This window comes from Podarcis tiliguerta (assembly GCF_965153285.1).
Source record: "Podarcis tiliguerta genome assembly, chromosome: 5".
NCBI lineage: Eukaryota > Metazoa > Chordata > Lepidosauria > Squamata > Lacertidae > Podarcis > Podarcis tiliguerta.
This window is the reverse complement of record NC_139538.1, coordinates 23,360,741-23,379,553: the sequence shown is the minus strand read 5'-3', so window position 1 is coordinate 23,379,553 and position 18,813 is coordinate 23,360,741. Positions and strand designations below refer to the sequence as shown.

The 18,813-nt window shown below is 41.9% G+C and overlaps 1 protein-coding gene across 3 annotated transcripts in view; it reads left to right on the top strand.

Moving 5' to 3' along the window:
- The window catches only part of MED12L (mediator complex subunit 12L), a 162,609-nt gene extending 145,383 nt beyond the window's left edge, over positions 1 to 17,226 (top strand). For all 3 annotated transcript variants that reach the window (XM_083442526.1, XM_083442527.1, XM_083442528.1), the window contains 4 exons: positions 3,280 to 3,436; positions 4,783 to 4,854; positions 13,566 to 13,647; positions 15,414 to 17,226. In XM_083442526.1, the coding sequence (XP_083298652.1) occupies positions 3,280 to 3,436; positions 4,783 to 4,854; positions 13,566 to 13,647; positions 15,414 to 15,466 (364 nt within the window). In that variant the 3' untranslated portion in view covers positions 15,467 to 17,226. The remainder of the gene's footprint in view (positions 1 to 3,279; positions 3,437 to 4,782; positions 4,855 to 13,565; positions 13,648 to 15,413) is intronic.
- The last annotated feature ends 1,587 nt before the right edge of the window (positions 17,227 to 18,813 follow it).

The window sequence follows — 18,813 nt, the reverse complement described above, 5'->3', positions numbered from 1 at the left end:
AATAAAATGTTTCAAAATGCAGGGCTCGACAGAGCATTTTTCCAAAACCGTAATAGCTATTAAAAGTCTTTGTGCAAACTTCCAGTGCTTCCTTCAAAGCATCCCTGAGGCTATGGGGCCAGCTGTGGGGACACTTTTGGCTTTCTTTATGCTACAGATGTTTCATTTTGTTGTTGTTGAAGAAGAAAGTAGTCTTGTTTCTTAGGAAAGTATAAAATGCCAAGACTAAGCCAATGGATTACTAGTGAGTGGTGATGACATAATTCCCTGCATTCTTGCAAGGATGGAAATCGTGGGATAATGGTTGACTTTTCCTCCTCTGATTATTAATCTCAAGATGGATAAGTGATATAATTTCATGTTGATATTACTCAAGAACTGAAAAATTCTATGGATTTCAATGTTGATTAGCCATCTTAATTGCCGCAGTTCAAGACTCCCATTGTGGCTGAATTCTAGACCTTAGTCTACATACATAAAGCTTGCAAACACTTTCAGATTTTCACCTATACATGGACTTCTATCAAAGCATTTATGGAGTCCTTTTTCAAAACACTAATATACTCTCTTACCATGAAGAATTCAGCAGTAGGAGGAGCAGTAGTGGCTGGTGAGGTGGCACAGGTGGGGTACATTACTCGGCTGCCCAGCACAGCAGATTGCTGGGCTGACTCAGAGGGCAAAGGGAGACATGAGGTGCAGGGAGCTTGAACCTGTGTGGCACATGGTAGTGAAGCCAAACTGCCACTCTTGCTGTGATGTGCTGCACCCGGCCCAGCTCCTTTGCCTTGCACCTCCCCTCTACCTCTCCGTGAACGCCAGTGTCCCACTGTGTTGGGAAGCTGGGACAGGCATGGTGTGTCACTGGCCGCTACTGATGGGAAGACTGCAACCAGAGCTTTAGTGTATATGTAGCTCCTACATGATTTGGGATGACTGCATGTTATAGAAAAGATGGTCTGTATTGTTAACAGTTAATCATAATCTGCTATATCTCAGTTGCAGCAAATAACAGTTTTGTCCGGTTATTTTTCTGAGATTTCTTCAAAAATTACTTTAACCTTCTGATTGATAGGGAACAGTAAGATCTTGCAATGTCATTGCCATTTTCAACTTGGCATTCCTTTTTTAAAAACAAACAAACCCAATAACCCTATTTTATCAAATCAAACCATTGCCTTCTAAACCACTGAGACTAGGGCTTGCCGATCAGAAGGTCAGCGGTTCGAATCCCTGCGACAGGGTGAGCTCCTGTTGTTCAGTCCCAGCTCCTGCCAACCTAGCAGTTCGAAAGCACGTCAAAGTGCAAGTAGATAAATAGGTACTGCTCTGGCGGGAAGGTACACAGTGTTTCCATGCGCTGCTCTGGTTTGCCAGAAGCAGCTTAGTCATGCTAGCCACATGACCTGGAAAAACTGTCTGTGGACAAACGCCGGCTCCCTCGGCCAGTAAAGCGAGATGGGCGCCACAACCCCAGAGTCGTTCGCGACTGGACTTAACTGTCAGGGGTCCTTTACCTTTTTAAAGCAAGAATTGCACATCCTTGACTTATCGTTCCATTCTCTAATTGCTTCTACACATATTCAATAAATATTAATTTATCCAGGCAGCTGCAAAATGTACACGCAATCTTGAAAAGATCTTCATTGGCAAATTCTATCCTGCAAAGCCTATAATTGCATTTAAGTATAATAGCATTTAAATTTAAAGTAAATCCCTAATGTGCCAATTTTGTTTCTTTGCATTTGCTCAACCGTGATTGCATTTCCACAGAGGTATATGATCAAAGCATTTTGCAACATCTTGGGGGAGATGTGGCAATTCTTCACACAGCAATATAATCCAGAGATTAAAAGCTTCAATTTTTGAATCTAGCACACCCTTGTGATGAAGTCTCATGTAGTCTTCTGATTCTGTGTAATCCCCCTGCTATATAGAATCATAGAATTGTAGAGGGACCCTGAGGTCTAGTCCCAACCCCTAGCTAAGCAGGAATCTCAATTAAAGCACCCATGACAAATGGTCACCCCGCCTCTGTTTAAAAACCTACAATAAAGGAGAGTCCACCACCTTCTGAAGGAGTCTGTTCCACAGTCAAACCTTACAGTCAGAAAGATATTCCTGATGTTTAGTTGGAATCTCTTTTCCTGTAACTTGAATCCATTGATTCCAGTCCTACCATCTGGAGCGGGACAAAAGAAGTTTGCTCTGACTTGTGAGAGCCCTTTAGATGTTTGGCTCTCCTCTCAGGCTCCTCTTATCCAGGTTAAATACACCCAACTCCTTCAACTGTTCCTCATAAGGCTTGGTTTCCACACCCATGATAATCCTTGTCGCCTACCTCTGCACATGTTCCAACCTGTCAGCATCCTTCTTAAACTGTGGAGCCCAGAACTGGACATGGTATTCCAGGTGTGGTCTGACTAATGCAGAATGAAGCAGTACTGTGACTTCCCTCGTTCTAGACACTATACGTCTGTTGATGCATCCTAGAATAGCATTCACTTTTTTTGCCGCTGCATCACACTGTTGACTCATGTTAATCTTCTGGTCTGCTGAGACCCACAGATCCTTTTCACGTGCTCTACGGGCAAGTCAGGTGTACCCCAACTTATGTTTGTGCAGCTGGTTCTTCCTGCCTGCATATAGAACCTTACATTTGTCCCTATTGGAATTCATGTTGCTAGTTTTGGCCCAGTTCTCCTATTTGTTAAGGTACTATTGAATCATGATTCCGTCTTGTGCTGCGTTAGGTACCCCTCCCAGTTTGGTGAGTGTCAGCAGGTTAAACTAAGTCCTAATCCTTACCTAAAAAAGGGATATTATAGAGCTGGAAGAGGTTCAGAAAAGGGAAACCAAAATGCTCCCCTATGAAGAAAGGCTGCAGCTTTTCTGACTTTTTAGTTTAGATAAAAGACAACATTATTTGGATTTCATTCCATTTCTGAAAGTTCACATTGCGGCTGTTTCTAGTGTATAGTTTTTCAATAATTAGAACCATTTAAAAAATCAGTAAAGATTGCAGTATATAAGAATATAAAAATCAAAAAGTTAATAAGATGCTTATATATTTTGGCTTAGATGAGAAGCTTTATTTTGCATTTTTCTTCATTTTATCTATCTTTATTACTTTCAGCAACCTTCAGTCATATTTCATTTGGCTGCTGATACCCTGCTGGAGTTTCAATTTAACGTGCAAGTCTAGAAAATTAAAACTGGCAGGCTCTCATTTTATTTTCACAACTGTAAATGATGTGCGATCAATTCTTTTTTGCTCAGATTGAGTCATCAGCCTTTGCAGCAGAATCCCTTGGTTGGAGGGCCACTCGATGCTATGCCAGCCACAGCTTCCCACCCAAACCTTAACTCAGTTCAGATGCCTCAGGAACAGATGAGACAGAGACAACAACAAATTCGACAACAGAGACTCCTTCAGGTTTGAAAATTGTCGCCTTTGTGTCACTGTGTGTTTATGCGGGGGGCACTATTCCATGAAATTTTAAGCACTAGGATACTGGATGTATTCACATATCATAGTATGCCCTAGTTAAGAGCTTATTGTGAACACACAAATCACTTTCCTTGGTGTTACGCCCGAATTGGGAATCACGGTTTGTTTCACTCAAGACAAACTACCGCCTGAAGCCACATTTTGTTCCTGACTTCCTGTAGCTTAAGTGAAGGAAACTGTGATGCCCAGTTCAGACAAAACACTAAGCCGAGGTTTGTTGGTCCTGCTCACGAGTAAGGAAGGAGCAAAATGGGAGTGCTCTGCTCATTCCTGGTAATCCATAAGCCATGGTTCACTGTGATGTGTGAATGTAACCACGGCGTTAGTCCTATCCAGCCTCAAATTGTGTAGTCTGAATGCTAGTGGTCCTCCAAAAGTCTCAGACAGAAGCCTTCCTTAGTAGTTCTTCCTGAAATTATTTAAGTAGAGATGCCAAGGACTGAATCCGACACATGCATATAAATCCCATGCACTAGACTACAGTCGTATCTTGGTTTTTGAACAGCTTAGTTCCCGAACGTTTTGGCTCCTGAACGCCGCAAACCCGGAAGTGACTGTTCCGGTTTGCGAACTATTTTTGGAAGCTGAACATCCGATGGGGCTTCCGTGGCTTCTGATTGGCTGCAAGAGCTTCCTACAGCCAATCAGAAGCCGCTCTTTTGTTTCCAAATGTTTTGGAAGTTGAACAGACTTCCAGAACAGATTCCGTTCGACTTCCATGGTATGACTGTATTTAGCTACGCACCTATTCATATTTGTGTGTCTGCATTGCTTTCTTAGGGCCTGTCTTCTTCTCTCAAATTTATGTTTTACTGCTCTTAATTTTATAAGCCTCTTAGATAGAAAAGAAGGGTCAAAATAATAAGAAAGCTCAAGTCTCACCTCTACTCTCAAGGATTTTGTTTAAATTGTTGCTAGATGTGTAGCTGACCTTTTCCAAAGAGCTTCAGCAATTTTCTATAAAAGTGAGTGTTTTGAAAACATGTATATAGTTGAATTAAAATAACAGGACAAGGGCTGTAGTTAAGGAAGCATTAAATATTTATCTGCTGGGAGAAAATGGTTTTGAAAGTTTGTCTAGCTGCACTAGGTTTCAGAAATTCAAAGTATAACATGCAGTTGGTGAAGGGAACCTTAAAATATCTTATCATAGTTCATGAACACAGCTTATTGAAAGCAACATCCCTTTGTTCTTAAAGGCAACTTTGTTATTGTCTTTCTATGACAGCATCATAGGTAGTATTATAGTCACATTGGCCATATTTTTGCAGTTGCAGCAGCAGCAGCAGCAGGGACAGCAGCAGGTGCTTAGTCTCCAAGCAATGCACCCTCAGCAACCTTTGGTAAGTGGACGTGTTAATAATAGGCTTTGTTCTGGGGGCTCTGTACTGTTGAACAACATGGGAAAACAGGGTGACGTAGCTAAGTAACTTTCCTTATCCCTGCCATCAATTTCTGGGTTCTTGGAGAGCAAGTGCAGGGTTGATAAGGGAAGTCGTGCTCCGTAAGTATCAAAAATGATCAGGTATGGTGACCTTGAATTTCCATCTCTGGTTTGCAGGAAGGGAGAGTGAATCACCTAGTGGAAATTATGGAATTTATATTTATTAATATAGCATTAGTATAAGTAGCAAGACAACTGTTTTCAATAGTATGCACCTAACTTTAGGGTGCATGATTCTTCAACATTTCCTTACAGCTGTGTTTTTCAACCAGTGTGTTTTTCACCCTGGGGTGCCTTGAATAATGGTCAGGGGTGCCATGGGTAACACTGGCCTCTGTCCCTCTTTCCTTCCCTCCCTCCTCTGATGCCCTCTCAAGTCTCTGTCTCCCAAAGGCTTGCACAGCTGTTTGTTGCAGCAGCCCTGGCTACAAGCTGCGCAGCACCTCTCTTTGTGTGTGGGGGTGGGGTGGGGGGAGTGTTCAGCTCAGAGACCAGGGACAGCAGCAGGAGCTGCCTGGAGGACTCCCAAGGAGAGGGGAGAGAAGAGGAGGCTGAGGGAACCCTCCACAAGGGAGGCTGTTTGAAAAAGAGGGAGAGGCTGCCAGCTCTGCAGGCAAGGGGTGACATAACTGGGCTCCTGAGCTGCACAGGGGTGCCGCAGAAAGAATGTAGTTGGTCAAGGGAGCCATGGACTCAAAAATGTTGAAAACCTCTGCCTTACATACAAAGCAAAGGCTTTCTAATACTACTAGCCTGTTTTGTGTAATACTTGCATAAAGACTCCCTCTGGTGGATAGTATAGCTGTGAACTCTGCTACAGCTTTTACCTGGCTTAACTAGGCTGTTTAAAATCAGATTACCTGTGATAGTACAAAGAAATTAGATTTGCAATCTGTTGAACATGTTCCTCATCTTAATTAGTACAAGTCGGTATAGGCACTTCAGTAAAGTTTTTTAATATGCAAGGACTGCCTCAATATAATCACAGGACATTTCCCAACGTTAGCATAACACAGGGATTACCTAACAGTCTAATTGCATATGATGTATTTGGTAACTTCCAGTCCTTCAAGACTATCAAAACAGTTTTATGAGTACATTATTATTAGCATTGTGTTGCATAGTGACTGTGTACAGTCCCAAGTGTAATGGAAAACAGCTAGTTAGTATTGCGACAAAAAATAACTTACATGAAACTGAATCGTAGTGATTCTGTGGATTGAAGTAGAACATGCTGAAGAAGGAAAATTAAGCTGGTGAACAGGACAACTTACTTATTTTTATTTAGAAGAAACTATAAACCACTTAATCAAAGAATCTCTAAGCAATGTACACAGAGCAATTTAAAATGAGTATCGCTCTACATTTTAAGAAAAGAAAGACTACAGATATGCATAACTTGTTTACATGTCCAGATTGGCTTGCTGAAACAGGCATCTAAAGCAGTGAGGGTTCCTGCCTAAAGTTAATAAATAGGGAGTTCCATTGCCGCCATACTGAAAACTCAAGCCCTTGTCTACATTTAGCAGCAGTTCTGTAGATGGAAGTGGTCAAGTTGCCACAAAGGGCACAAGGCAATTCCTCAAGTAAACTAGTCCCAAGCTGTCTCGTGTACACGTCATCTGTAAGAATTTCCAATGATTTTTACTGTATGTACACATCTGTAAACAGTTGTGAACTCTGAGGAGCAACAGAAAAGTAAATCTCTGGTTAAATTTTGCAACCACAGCTCATAAAGACTAGCGGTTTAGACTGGAGAGCGAAATAACTGCCACAGCCCTGAATTCAGTGCATTAAAAAAGAGCACAATAAATTCCAAGCACTGTCATATAATGCAAACTTGAACGTTCACAAATAAGAGGAGGAGCTGGCTAGAATAAATTAGACACTCTGGAACACTCACGGATCTATCCAGGAAGAACACTCACTGATCTATCCCAGGACAAACTCAGGGTGGGGAGAGAAAGAAACCTTCAAAACATGGTTCATTAGCAAGTTCTCAAACCTAGCAACAGGTGATTAGAAAAAAAACAGGAATACAGGCAACTGGAAGGAACAAGTGAAGAACAGTATCAGCAGCTTTCTCTGGTCTGACTGGAGGTGAAAATCCTAGAGGTTGAGGAGGAGGGAGCATTCTGGGCCCTAGCTACTATTTTTTTTAAAACAAAAAGCGGTATATCCAGTACAGTATAAGTGGTTTGTTGGGAAACTGCCATCCCCTTTCAATTGCCTAAAGTTTGCTCATGCTTTTTGGAGGCTTTGCATGGTAGCTTGCTGGATTCCTGTAGGTGGTGGGGCACGCTACCAATTATTGCACACGCTCAAGTAACCGAGGGGTTGTTGTGGCCCAATGGTCAGAGGTCCTCTCCCAAATCTCCCCTGAATTCTGAATTTTCACATGTCCCATCTACTGAATATATATCCAGGGTGACAGATTTTCCATGCCATTTCATCAGTAGCGGAGAGCTTCTAAATTTCACATTGAGTTATGAGATATCACATGTGCTTCCAGAGCACAAAGGAAGGTTCATCCTGCTCAGGCACACACAACATCTATCATCCTCATCCTACTAGTTTGAATGCCAGCTGTCACAGCATTATTTTGCTCTTTGCCTTGTCCAGACTCACTAAATGCCTGCCAACACTAATTGCTTGCACGTTTCCATCACTAGACCAGTTTAAAGTATTATTTAAACTAACTTCGTATAATCCTATGTGATAAATACTGCATAGAATGAAATCACTCTACGAGGCAAGAGTCCTCGAACCTTCAAAGTTTTGCAGCTTTGTGCTCCTAAACCTACAGCAGAAGCAAAGGAGGCTCAACTGGAACTTTTCAATTAGTTGTTATATTGGTTTAGTTTCCTCCTGAGGACAATATATTCTTTCAAGCACATAGAATTGCATCACCAGTTGGGAAACAAGAACCAAGCTTGTGCAAACAGAGCTAAATTAAATACAGTGGTACCTCTACTTATAGACGGTTAATCCGTTCCGGGGTGCTGTTCGCACCCTGAAAAGTCCGTAAGTAGAGCGTCGCTTCTGTGCGTGACGCAATAGGGTGCTCCTGTGCATTCACAATGCACGCAGATAGCTCCTGCAGATGTGCAAAGCAGCGAACACGGAAGTAAAAACTTCCGGGTTTGCCGCGTTCGTAACCAGAAAAATGCAACATGAAGTAAACACAACTTGAGGTATGACTATAGTAGAGAAGACCCTTTGCTGAATTTAAGACTAGAGGCCCCACCTTTTTCTGCCTCCATGCCCACGGTCACCACACTATTTCAGAGACTGCATCTGTATTGAAAGGATAAATTACATTCTCATTGGCATCTTTCTTTGTAGGTGTTTTTCTGTTGTCTATTTGATAGCTTTGTTTTGATTGTTCTGTCAGTCTGTTGTACAAAGCTATAAAGCACTAATCCAATGTAAGTAGGTAGGTTTGGGCATCTGTAACCATTTCATCTGCTCCTCTAAGTCCTGCTTTCCCAACAGAAGTGTACATATTTTAATGTATAATTTTGGAACAAGTTATTAACCATTAGATTATTATAAATTTTTACATGGTTAAAGTATTTTCGATGCCAAAATGCCCTTATCAATTGCAGTCGGTCAAATGGAATGATAGCCAAGGTAAGGCAAATAAGCAAAATTGCACAGTGACCTATCTGATCTAAAGGTTTTTTTGGTATTAGTTGTCCTACCAGAAGCCCTTTGGGATACCAGTTGCAGCCTTCTCCTCTTTCCTGGGAGTAGGTCTTGGCTGTCCTGTTCTAATATCCCACCTAGGTCACATAGGTTTGTTAAACAACCCAACCCACTTCTGGACTCTTCCATTTTTATTTTTTATTCAAAGCTGAGCTGCAGTTTTTACATAGATTAGTGTAGAAGGTAACTTTCTGCTGAATATAAAATTGGAGTTTAAGGAGTGCAGGGGTTTCCCTGTCCTGCTTGTCTATGGGAACTGTTCTGGCTTACATTGAAAGGTTTGGGGTTCCGTTTGGTAATCCTTAATTCCTTATCTTCAGTTTTACTTGTGTAAAATAATGTGTCTATTGTTTGTAGAAGCTTATACTGTGAAAAGGACCCCTTGTTTACTCTGGCATATCTGTGGTGGGAAAAGGGGCATGCAGATACCAGACAATGTCAGTACTGTCAGGAGTTCGGCCTACACTCGAGTAGGACCCTGGCAGAGACACATGCCCTAAGCTTTCTTCAGCCCGAACATCACAGCGACTGATGCCAACTGACACTGGCACACTTAGGGATCCACAGAGTTTGCGCAACTTGCGCGTGACAGACCTCAGCATTTTGGCTAATCTACTTTATTTACATATAAACACACATGGAGCACTGCAACATGGCTCCCTCTCTCTCTAGCATCAGACAGCAAAGAGAAAAAGAACAAAGGACAATAGTCCACACAGTAACACAAACATCCTGTCTCCATTATTTCCCCCTCTGTAGAGTCAAAACATACACCGTCATGTGAAAGACAACAATCCTATGACTACAGTCATAGAGCAGGAATTCTAACAAGTACAGCATCACAAGAAAACCTGGGACACAGGGATGAAATGTCTCATATGAGTTCCACCAAGTGGAGCTGTGTTCCCTCAGGTAGAGTAGCCACTTAACATGTTGCCAGAGACAAGGAAGTGCTGTACCCAAAAACTGGGCAGAAAAATGGCAAGTGGAGTTGGATATTTTGTTGTTAATCCTACATATAGGATTGGATTCCAGCTGGTATCATCCAACATGGCCAGGCATGATGGGCAATGTAGTCCAAGAATAACTAGAGGCCCCCCTGACAACCCCTGATTTATAGTTCAAGCATTTAAAACTGAGCCCCCTCCCCCTACTCATTTGCTTGAAAAGCCTCTGGAAAGAGTTTGTGGAGGCAGTTCAAAGCCCTTGAAATATCTGACTTTAAATTTCAGGACGTGAATTTATTCATCCTGAAAACTTAACACATCTATGGCAACTGCCTAAACATAGGCAGTAAATCAAACCAAAAGAGCACATTAGGCACATGTTGTAGTTTTAAGATACAAATGTTCTTTGCATTTTTTATTTATTTTTGGCCCGCTGTAAAATAGTAAAAATACTTTTTTTCCATTAAGTTGTCATGCCGGCCTCCCTACTGATCTGCACCCAATAATGAAAAATGCAATTCTGAAGATGTCCAGAGAAAACTGTAATTCTCAAGAATGTTAAAGCAAATCTGTATATTAGACTTACGGGGATAACATATGGTAAACAGGCATTAGACAGAATTTCCATTTATTTGTCAGGGCAGCCGAACTCTTTTTAAAGCATTTGGCAGGTTACTTGCAACGAACAAGCTTCAAATCTAATTTATGTCTCCGTCAAACTTTTATTGTTAAACTGTTAGTTTAATAAATCTTCACCAATTGTATAGCCAAAATATGCACTATCAGGTTTTACTTTGGGGTTTCAGGAAAGGTATAATGCAGCAAGAATTACATATCCCAGAAATAATGTAACTGGGATTGGGGGTGTTTCCCTGAAAATTGGACACAACAGAACTGTGTTCTTATCCCCATCTATGTTGTGTTAAATAAGGAGGTAAAGGACAGCAAGTACATTTTATAGAAACGGTTCCTTCAATCAGAATTTCATGAAATTCAGATTCTGAGTGCAAAGAGCACAGATTTCTATGGAAGGGATCTTCTGGCCCTTCAGAATCAGGTTAGCCTGCTTTTGCTCAACAACACTACAACATTCATGGCTCAGTGAGACTGTGAGTGAAGAATGCTTGAGAGCTTCAGCAGTTTGCATAACATTAATCATAAAGGCTACTGACTCTCATGCATGCACACATTTCATACACAGTTGGGTTGCATGGTAGAGTTTGACATGCAAAAGGATCAAACATGCTCTAATGAAAGAGGTACGTATGTATACTAGCCAGCCTTTCCACTTGAGAACCCTTTGCACTGTCTTACATTAGCTTTATTTTTACTGAAATGTCTCTGTTTTCTTTTCAAACTCAGCTTGCATTTCCCCTTTAAAGTTCATTTGCATACCTGATACCTGATATAGAGTGGGTTTTATTTTCATTATCGGCTTCATAATATGTACACATGCCTCCAGCAGCTGAACATTTCCTCTGTATAACTGAAGGAATATGGATGTATAATTTATTATTTGGATGTATGGAAAATATTATTAGCTAGATGAGAATGTAGGCTTCTAAACTTCCAACAAAATACTGGGAACACAGCTCCAGTTGCTGAACCCTCCAACAACTTGAAAGAACAATTCCAGAGGGATCCATTATCTTCTGAATGAACATAGGAAAAAGATGCTAAAGCTTGAACTTTCTAGTTTTCTTTCTTAGAAAACAAAATAGAAAAGAGTACCAAGTGATCCCTTATTCCAGCACTCCAAAATACATGTGCGGTTTCATGCCAGGGTCATTCAGATTGTTGGCTAAACATCTAAGGCACAGAGCATCAAATGTTATATTGTTGTCAGTATTGCATGTGTGAAGTTTTATCACCACCACCATCATACGTTACATAGGATATAATGTCTGAAGGACCTGAAGTTTTGTCCGTAGAAATCTGTGGATCTGTGAATTCTTACTAGGAGGGGAGCAGAATTTTCTTGTATGTACATTTATTGTTCACCCTTAGAGTATGTGGAGGCCTATAAGCTTTTTTAAAATGGTTTAAGAGATGATCCCTTGTCAGGAATCATGACCATCTGTTGATGAGAAAGGCAGTTCACCCTAGCTAGTTAAAGCCCGTCTAGCTGCAGGGGTTTTTTTGCCTTACAGCTCTGTGGTGCTTTTTAAGGAGCCCACTGTGTATCGCTGTTAACTTAGCATATTGTCTGTAGAGTGCTGAACAAACTGGGCTGGAGTCAGCTCCCCAAGTCAAGTACTCTGGAGAAAACATGGGTTTTCAAGGTTTTCTGATTCATGATGGCATCGCAACATCTTGGCATAATCTTTCTCTGTCCTCCAGTCATCCTGAGTTGTCAGTCCTTTCCCCCCCATCCCTGTCTCCCCTTCTAGGTTCTTGGACTTGTTTGGAGAAACTAATGGGGGGGCGGGTGTTCATGCAGTGTACAGAGAATTCTTTGCAACTTGTTGTTGTTGTTTAGTTGTTTAGTCGTGTCCAACTCTTCGTGACCCCATAGACGAGAGCACGCCAGGAACTCCTGTCTTCCACTGCCTCCCGCAGTTTGGTCAGACTCATGCTGGTAGCTTCAAGAACACTATCCAACCATCTCGTCCTCTGTCGTTCCCTTCTCCTTGTGCCCTCCATCTTTCCCAACATCAGGGTCTTTTCCAGGGAGTCTTCTCTTCTCATGAGGTGGCCAAAGTATTGGAACCTCAGCTTCAGGATCTGTCCTTCCAGTGAGCACTCAGGGCTGATTTCCTTAAGAATGGATAGGTTTATCTTCTTGCAGTCCATGGGACTCTCAAGAGTCTCCTCCAGCACCATAATTCAAAAGCATCAATTCTTCGGCGACCAGCCTTCTTTATGGTCCAGCTCTCACTTCCATACATCACTACTGCAACTACCTGTCTCTAAATCCAGTGTCTCCAAATCCAGTGTAGGCTTGTCCTTAGGACAAATAAGACACAACCCCATCAACCTCAGTTTGCCCTCAGTCAGCCCCTACCTGCCTGGCTTCTTACTTAAGACCACCACTTTCTGCTTCCAGCGGAGAATATGAGAAGTTTTGCAGTTGTGTGACAGAGATGGCAAGAGGCTGTACCACTTCCCTCTCAGGTACATGGCTGGAGCCAGCAATGGCAGACTTGAACAGCATTGGATTTGCTGATGCCTTAATCTGATACATAGTTGTAAAGGTGGGGCTGAGTTTTGAGCCCTCTTTTTACGGACCCTCCAAGTGTCCCTATTTTCCAGGGACACCCCTGATTTAGTTAAGCCATCCCAGTTTCTGATTTGATCCCTGAATGTCCCACTTTTCCTTAGGATGTTCCTATTTTCATGGGAGAAATGTTGGAGGATATGGCTTTATCCGACCCCTAAGCCGTCTGATGGCAACCCTGTATAACTTCATGTTTAATGTTTTATTGTGTTTTTATGTATACTGGAAGCTGCCCAGAGTGGCTGGGGCAACCCAGTAAGATGTGTGGAGTATAAATAGTAAAATCATCATTATGGAATGGGACATCCCTATTTTCATTGGAGAAATGTTAGAGGGTTTTTTTTTTTATATTGCATCTTCCTGTAAGTAAAAGAGGCCTCTTCACTCACGTGATTCTTACACCCAAGTTGTTCTGCACAGCAATATCTTCACCAAAACAGGTGTGGCCCAGTACCCTTGCACTAATTCACTGATCAACCTGAATTGAACTGAGATTGGAAGCCTGGTCTACCAGGCCAAGGCCGATTGTTTCACACGGATTCCTCCAAGGGGATGAGAAGAGAAGTTTGGTTTCAGTCACAGATTTAATGTGCAAGCTAGACTAGAATGAAAGGGTTATTTCTCATTACTCTCCTAAGTGGCATCTTTCTTCTCAGGCTGGCAAGAATACATTGCAGGCATTGTAGGTATACCTGCTAGTGTGTTGCTGATTTTTTCCCCTGGTGTTGAATATTGCAGTTTCCAAGACAAGGCTTGCAGCAGACACAACAGCAACAACAGACGGCTGCCCTCGTCAGACAACTCCAAAAACAGCTGTCAAGTAAGTATGCAGCACTGGATAAAGTATTTTGTGTTTCTACAGCTGGGAAGTACATTTTCTGCCAGTTAACTTTCCGCAAGTAATAAATATCGATGTAGACGGTTCTTGTTTAAAGTAGTTTAGTTTGTGATAAGGCCTATAACCTGAAAATTGCCACGTGCATGGATGCTGTTGATCAGTAGGGGTAGGTCTGGGTACTGGATATGATCTGTCACGGATGTACATCTAAGTTGTATAGCTCACGCCCAGAATACTCAAAATAGTTGGTCAAACTTTTAAAACTGGTTTAACCGGCAAGTGTTTGTGAGAAGCAACTGAGTAACTTATGCTTCTCCAGGGCTACAGTTCCCAAAGGAGAGGAATTGGTACAGGCAATCCTAGTTTTGTGGAGGAGCTTCCGTTCCAGACCTCTACATGTGTCAGCAGAGCACACAAAAGCCCACTCTGCCCAGCTTCGCCCCTGCTGTCCCCCTTTTCATGAGGACATGGGGTTACTTCCAAATTTGGTGCCATGCATGTATGTGCAATTGTGCATCATTTGGATGTGCCAAAACTGGGAGTTGTCTGTACTTTATAAGGAGGGAAAGGGACGCGGGTGGCGCTGTGGGTTAAACCACAGAGCCTAGAACTTGCTGATCAGAAGGTCGGTGGTTCGAATCCCCACGATGGGGTGAGCTCCCATTGCTCGGTCCCTGCTCCTGCCCACCTAGCAGTTCGAAAGCACATCAAAGTGCAAGTAGATAAATAGGAACCGCTCTGGCGGAAAGGTAAACGGCGTTTCCGTGCGCTGCTCTGGTTCGCCAGAAGTGGCTTAGTCATGCTGGCCACATGACCTGGAAGCTGTACACCCGCTCCCTTGGCCAGTAAAGCGAGATGAGCGCCGCAACCCCAGAGTCGGTCACGACTGGACCTAATGGTCAGGGGTCCCTTTACCTTTACCTATAAGGAGGGAAGCCAGGGTAGTAAAACCAGACACTTGCAAGCCACAAAATGTGCTGATTTTTTTGGTTCTAAATCACACAACTTCTACAGATCAAGCCAAATGCTTCCCACTACCATCCATATGTAGCAGTCCTTGGTTTTGCTACCTGTTTGGCACTGCAAAAAATCAAATCAGGGTGAGGTTGTCAAGCACATGACAAACCACAAAACATGGGTGATGGCCAGTGTCATAGGCTACATGTTCAGCTGCCCTGCTTTACGTTTATCATAATTCTGTCACAGCAACTCTCTGACACAGCATCCTCAGGTGCCATTTGTTTGCAACAGGGCTTTGATGGTCAGACCTTACACTTGATGAAGATTTTTTGTTAGCGATAAGACATCCCAAGCACTAATCCATCACATTCATGGGAGATACGTTCCACTGAAATGTTCATTTGTAGGATCAACCTCACCACTAGGTGTGATTCTAGGTAGCTATTGAAGCTAAGGCACTTTCACGCCATAGGTTTCAAATGCCTTGATACCACTTTAAACAGTCATGGCTTTCCCCCCAAAGATTTCTGGGAATTGTAGTTTAAGGGTACTGAGAGTTGTTCAGTGACCTCTATTCCCCATTAAATAACCGAAAACGCAGAGTTGTTATGTCTTTGCTTTGGGTACCATTTGCCATCAGTTTATCTGTACTTGCCAATACGTTCTTTCTGAAATCAGTGGGGCTCCTCTGCACATTAACCTGACATTAAATCTCACTGACTTCAGTAACTTGGCACAGGATTTTAACATTTGGGCATGTTCTCCCCACCTCACCCCCTGTTTCCCAGGTAACCAGCCACAGCAAGGTGTGAATCCATATGGCCATCCTTCAAACTTCTGAATCTGGAAGATGGGAATAAGACAAAGTGTTTGCACTGAAGAATAGGGAAACAGAATTTGTTGCACTAATTATCTCTCTCTCCCTCCCCCCCCAATTTTTTGTGCCGCAACTGATGTGAATATATAAGAAATAGGTGATTTTTTTGTTTTGTTTTTGCACTTAACTAATTATAAATGTATGGATTATGTGGGATTATATGAAGAACATTTGTTGCTGAAGAATATATGGATTTGGTGCTTTTAGGGTATGAACACTCCCTGCTCCCCTCTACAGGATTAAAAATCCTTCCTTTCTTTTTGTGGAAAACAAATTTTGTTTTTCTTAAGAACTGCACTGGACCAAACTACTTACTAAAAAGGCACTTCCATTTTTTTTTATTTAATGCACAAGGGTGGTCCCCCCCCCCTTTGTTTTCGGTAGAATGTGTATTGATTTCGGTTTTTTAAATTAATTTTGATCATGTTTGTAGATTTCATAAGCACTTTATAAAAGAATTTGTTTGCAAAGTTCCTGATTTTTCTGTTGCTTTTATTGTGGTAATAAAGTTCCTGAAGGAGGATCCTTACCTGTATTCATCAAGTTTCTATTTAGAAATCCAGTAGTTTGACAATAATAAGCCTACTAGACTTCAGTACAAATCTCCGTAGCAAGATCTCCTACCTGCAGATGATCAAAACCTAAATAATCACATGTTCAGTCATGCTCAGGGTTGCAGCCTATAACTGCAGTTTGAGATTTAAATGCATAGGTTTTCATTCTGTTTCCTGTAATTCCACTGGAGATATGCTAACATGGTTTCCACAGCATGCACCGGAAATTAAGATAACCATTTTCTATTTCTCAGTGTGGGTATTTCAGAATAATTTCAGGGAAGTTGTTTAATCTTCTTCTAATTCTTCTTTTTTACACATGTTTCCAGGTATTCTAAACAGTTTTCCAAAAGATTTCATAATACAGTTGAAATGTAAGGAAATAGCTGTTTTCTGAAATGCTGTAGAACTATTACTTTCCTTTGGATTTTCCATATACATTAAATAAAATTACTTCATCCACTCAACTGGGTCTACACTCCCCATGAAAAAATGTTCCTTTACACAAACTGTCATGTCTAGAAGACGGGTAGTTTTATTTTTGTATGACTTTATTCAGTCATGAAGCCCCAGCTGCAGTCTAAAGTGGTACATTTCAGACAAAGGTTTACCACCTCATCTGCTGTTTGTGAGAACTAGGCCTTAGTTTTCTAGTCACAGAAATAGTTACTTATTATTTTGTACGGTGGGTGTTCAAAAATTTGGTTATTTTTAGTTGTGTAAATAAATTCCGTTGTATTTATTTATAAATTTGCTGCCAAAGCACAAGTAAATTATCATCAGATTTATTACTATAAAAACAGAAACTATTTTAATCTTGTGGAAGTGGCATTTGCTCTATTCGAGTAAAGAATAATCAAAGGAAACTACTGTTTTGTGAATTTTTAGTATTCTGTGATAACCTTTTAGAATTAGATGCACAAATTTTGAATGTGACTCATGTAGGGCATTTAAAAAATACTTGAGACTATTTGACTATGTTTTCTGTATGAACTTTTCATTTGCCTTGTGATAAGCCGGTCGTAAGGCTTACTGTGAATAAACAATCTCTACTGAGCAAATTAGTCAGATTATGTCAAATGAAATCTGCATTGCTATACCCGGCTGATGCATTTCTACCTTCCCATAGGATGTCCGAATCTTTAGTGTAATAAATACTTTTTGAACTGTTGTGTTTGTTGTGAAAACATCTGCACAATGATCCACTTGCATCCAGTATCTGCCTACTTATGCAATGAAGGACATGCCTATGCAATATGACTTTTGATTCCTCTTTCCCCTCTTCCTGTTCTGCCTCCCCATATGTCCTCAAAGTCTGCTTGAGAGGGTCCCCAATTCCTCTGGGAACAGATTTTGAGGACACCAGGGGCCAGAAAGGGGAGGAGAGGAAGAAGCTCTGTTTCGGGAGTGGACTTGTGCTATGCTAGTTCCAGATTTCATTACATTGGGAGTTACTCCTCGAAATATGAAGGCATAGTTCCCTTAATATTGTAGGTTTTCTTATGTTATTAAGAGCTGAAAATATATTTTAATGTATCTGTCGGAATCTCCGTTCGACCGAGCTGATAAGGCTCATCTTCGGAATCGCCTCCCGACGATTAATTGACGACCTGATCCTTTGATAAGGCCTCAGACACGTTGTCCCAGCAAAGCATCAAAACAGCACGCGGAAGGGTGAGATAGTATGAGCTACATTGCTACGCTTTATTTTCTATGCAGAGAGCAAAGAAATATACATCCTCTCCCTGTGAGAGCAGAGAGGAACCGAACAAAGGAACAAAGGAAACAGGAAACCACTAACGTCACATCCCGTCTCCCTTTCCCGTGAAAGGTCTCTGGAATGTAAACAGAGTTCTGTGACTCCCAGCAGCTGCTCGGTGATAAGAACAGAAACTAACAGTATCTTGTGTGTCAAAAAGTTGCAGGTGCGTGTTGACCTCTGCTGCCACTGTGTATATTATGGCAAAGGTAGAATAGCACTCACTTGCATGCTCTGTTACACCTGTTCAGCCTGTCTGAACTTGGTTTTTTTTTTGTCCCAATGTAATTTGGCTTTTAGTTATGCAGAAGCTCATCTATCATTTTGCTGACAGTCCCCTATGTTTGGATAGGTTCTTTCGGAAGTGTTGATAATCTTCTTGTGATTTTACCACCCTGGTTTAAACATTACATCAAATTGTTTAAAGAGCACACCTGAATTAATGGTTGTCAAAACTATTTTACTCACCCTTTGGGGACGTTTTCTCTCCATGAACCCTGCCCATGCACATGAATTTTAAAATGGAGTTTAAATAAGAACACAAGAATGACCTTAATGGGTCAGAGAGGGCTGTCTTAAGCATATGCAGTGCCGGGGTGCAAAGATCTGCCTGGTGCTCCCCCCAGGTTGCCCAGTCCCAGGTGCACAGAAGGGCAGAGCCAGCCGGCCGCCTCCAAACTCACGGCGCAGGGCCACCCACAGCAGAAGAGCCCACTCCGACCGACTGGCGGGCTCTTCCTCAGACTCAACTCTCAGGCCCCAGACTCTCGACCTGGCGCCTGTGAGAGCCCTTGTGCCCTACACCCCTAGCGCCTATGGGTAAGACAGCCCTGGGGTCAGATCAGTATTCTGTTTCCCACACAGCCACATCCAAATGCATCTGGAACAGTCTTTACCAACTTAGTAATGCATGTAAGTTGCGGGCTTACTGTACACACATGGCTAGCAAAGCCTAATTTTCTCTTTACGTGGATCAAGCAAAAGATGAACCTTCCATT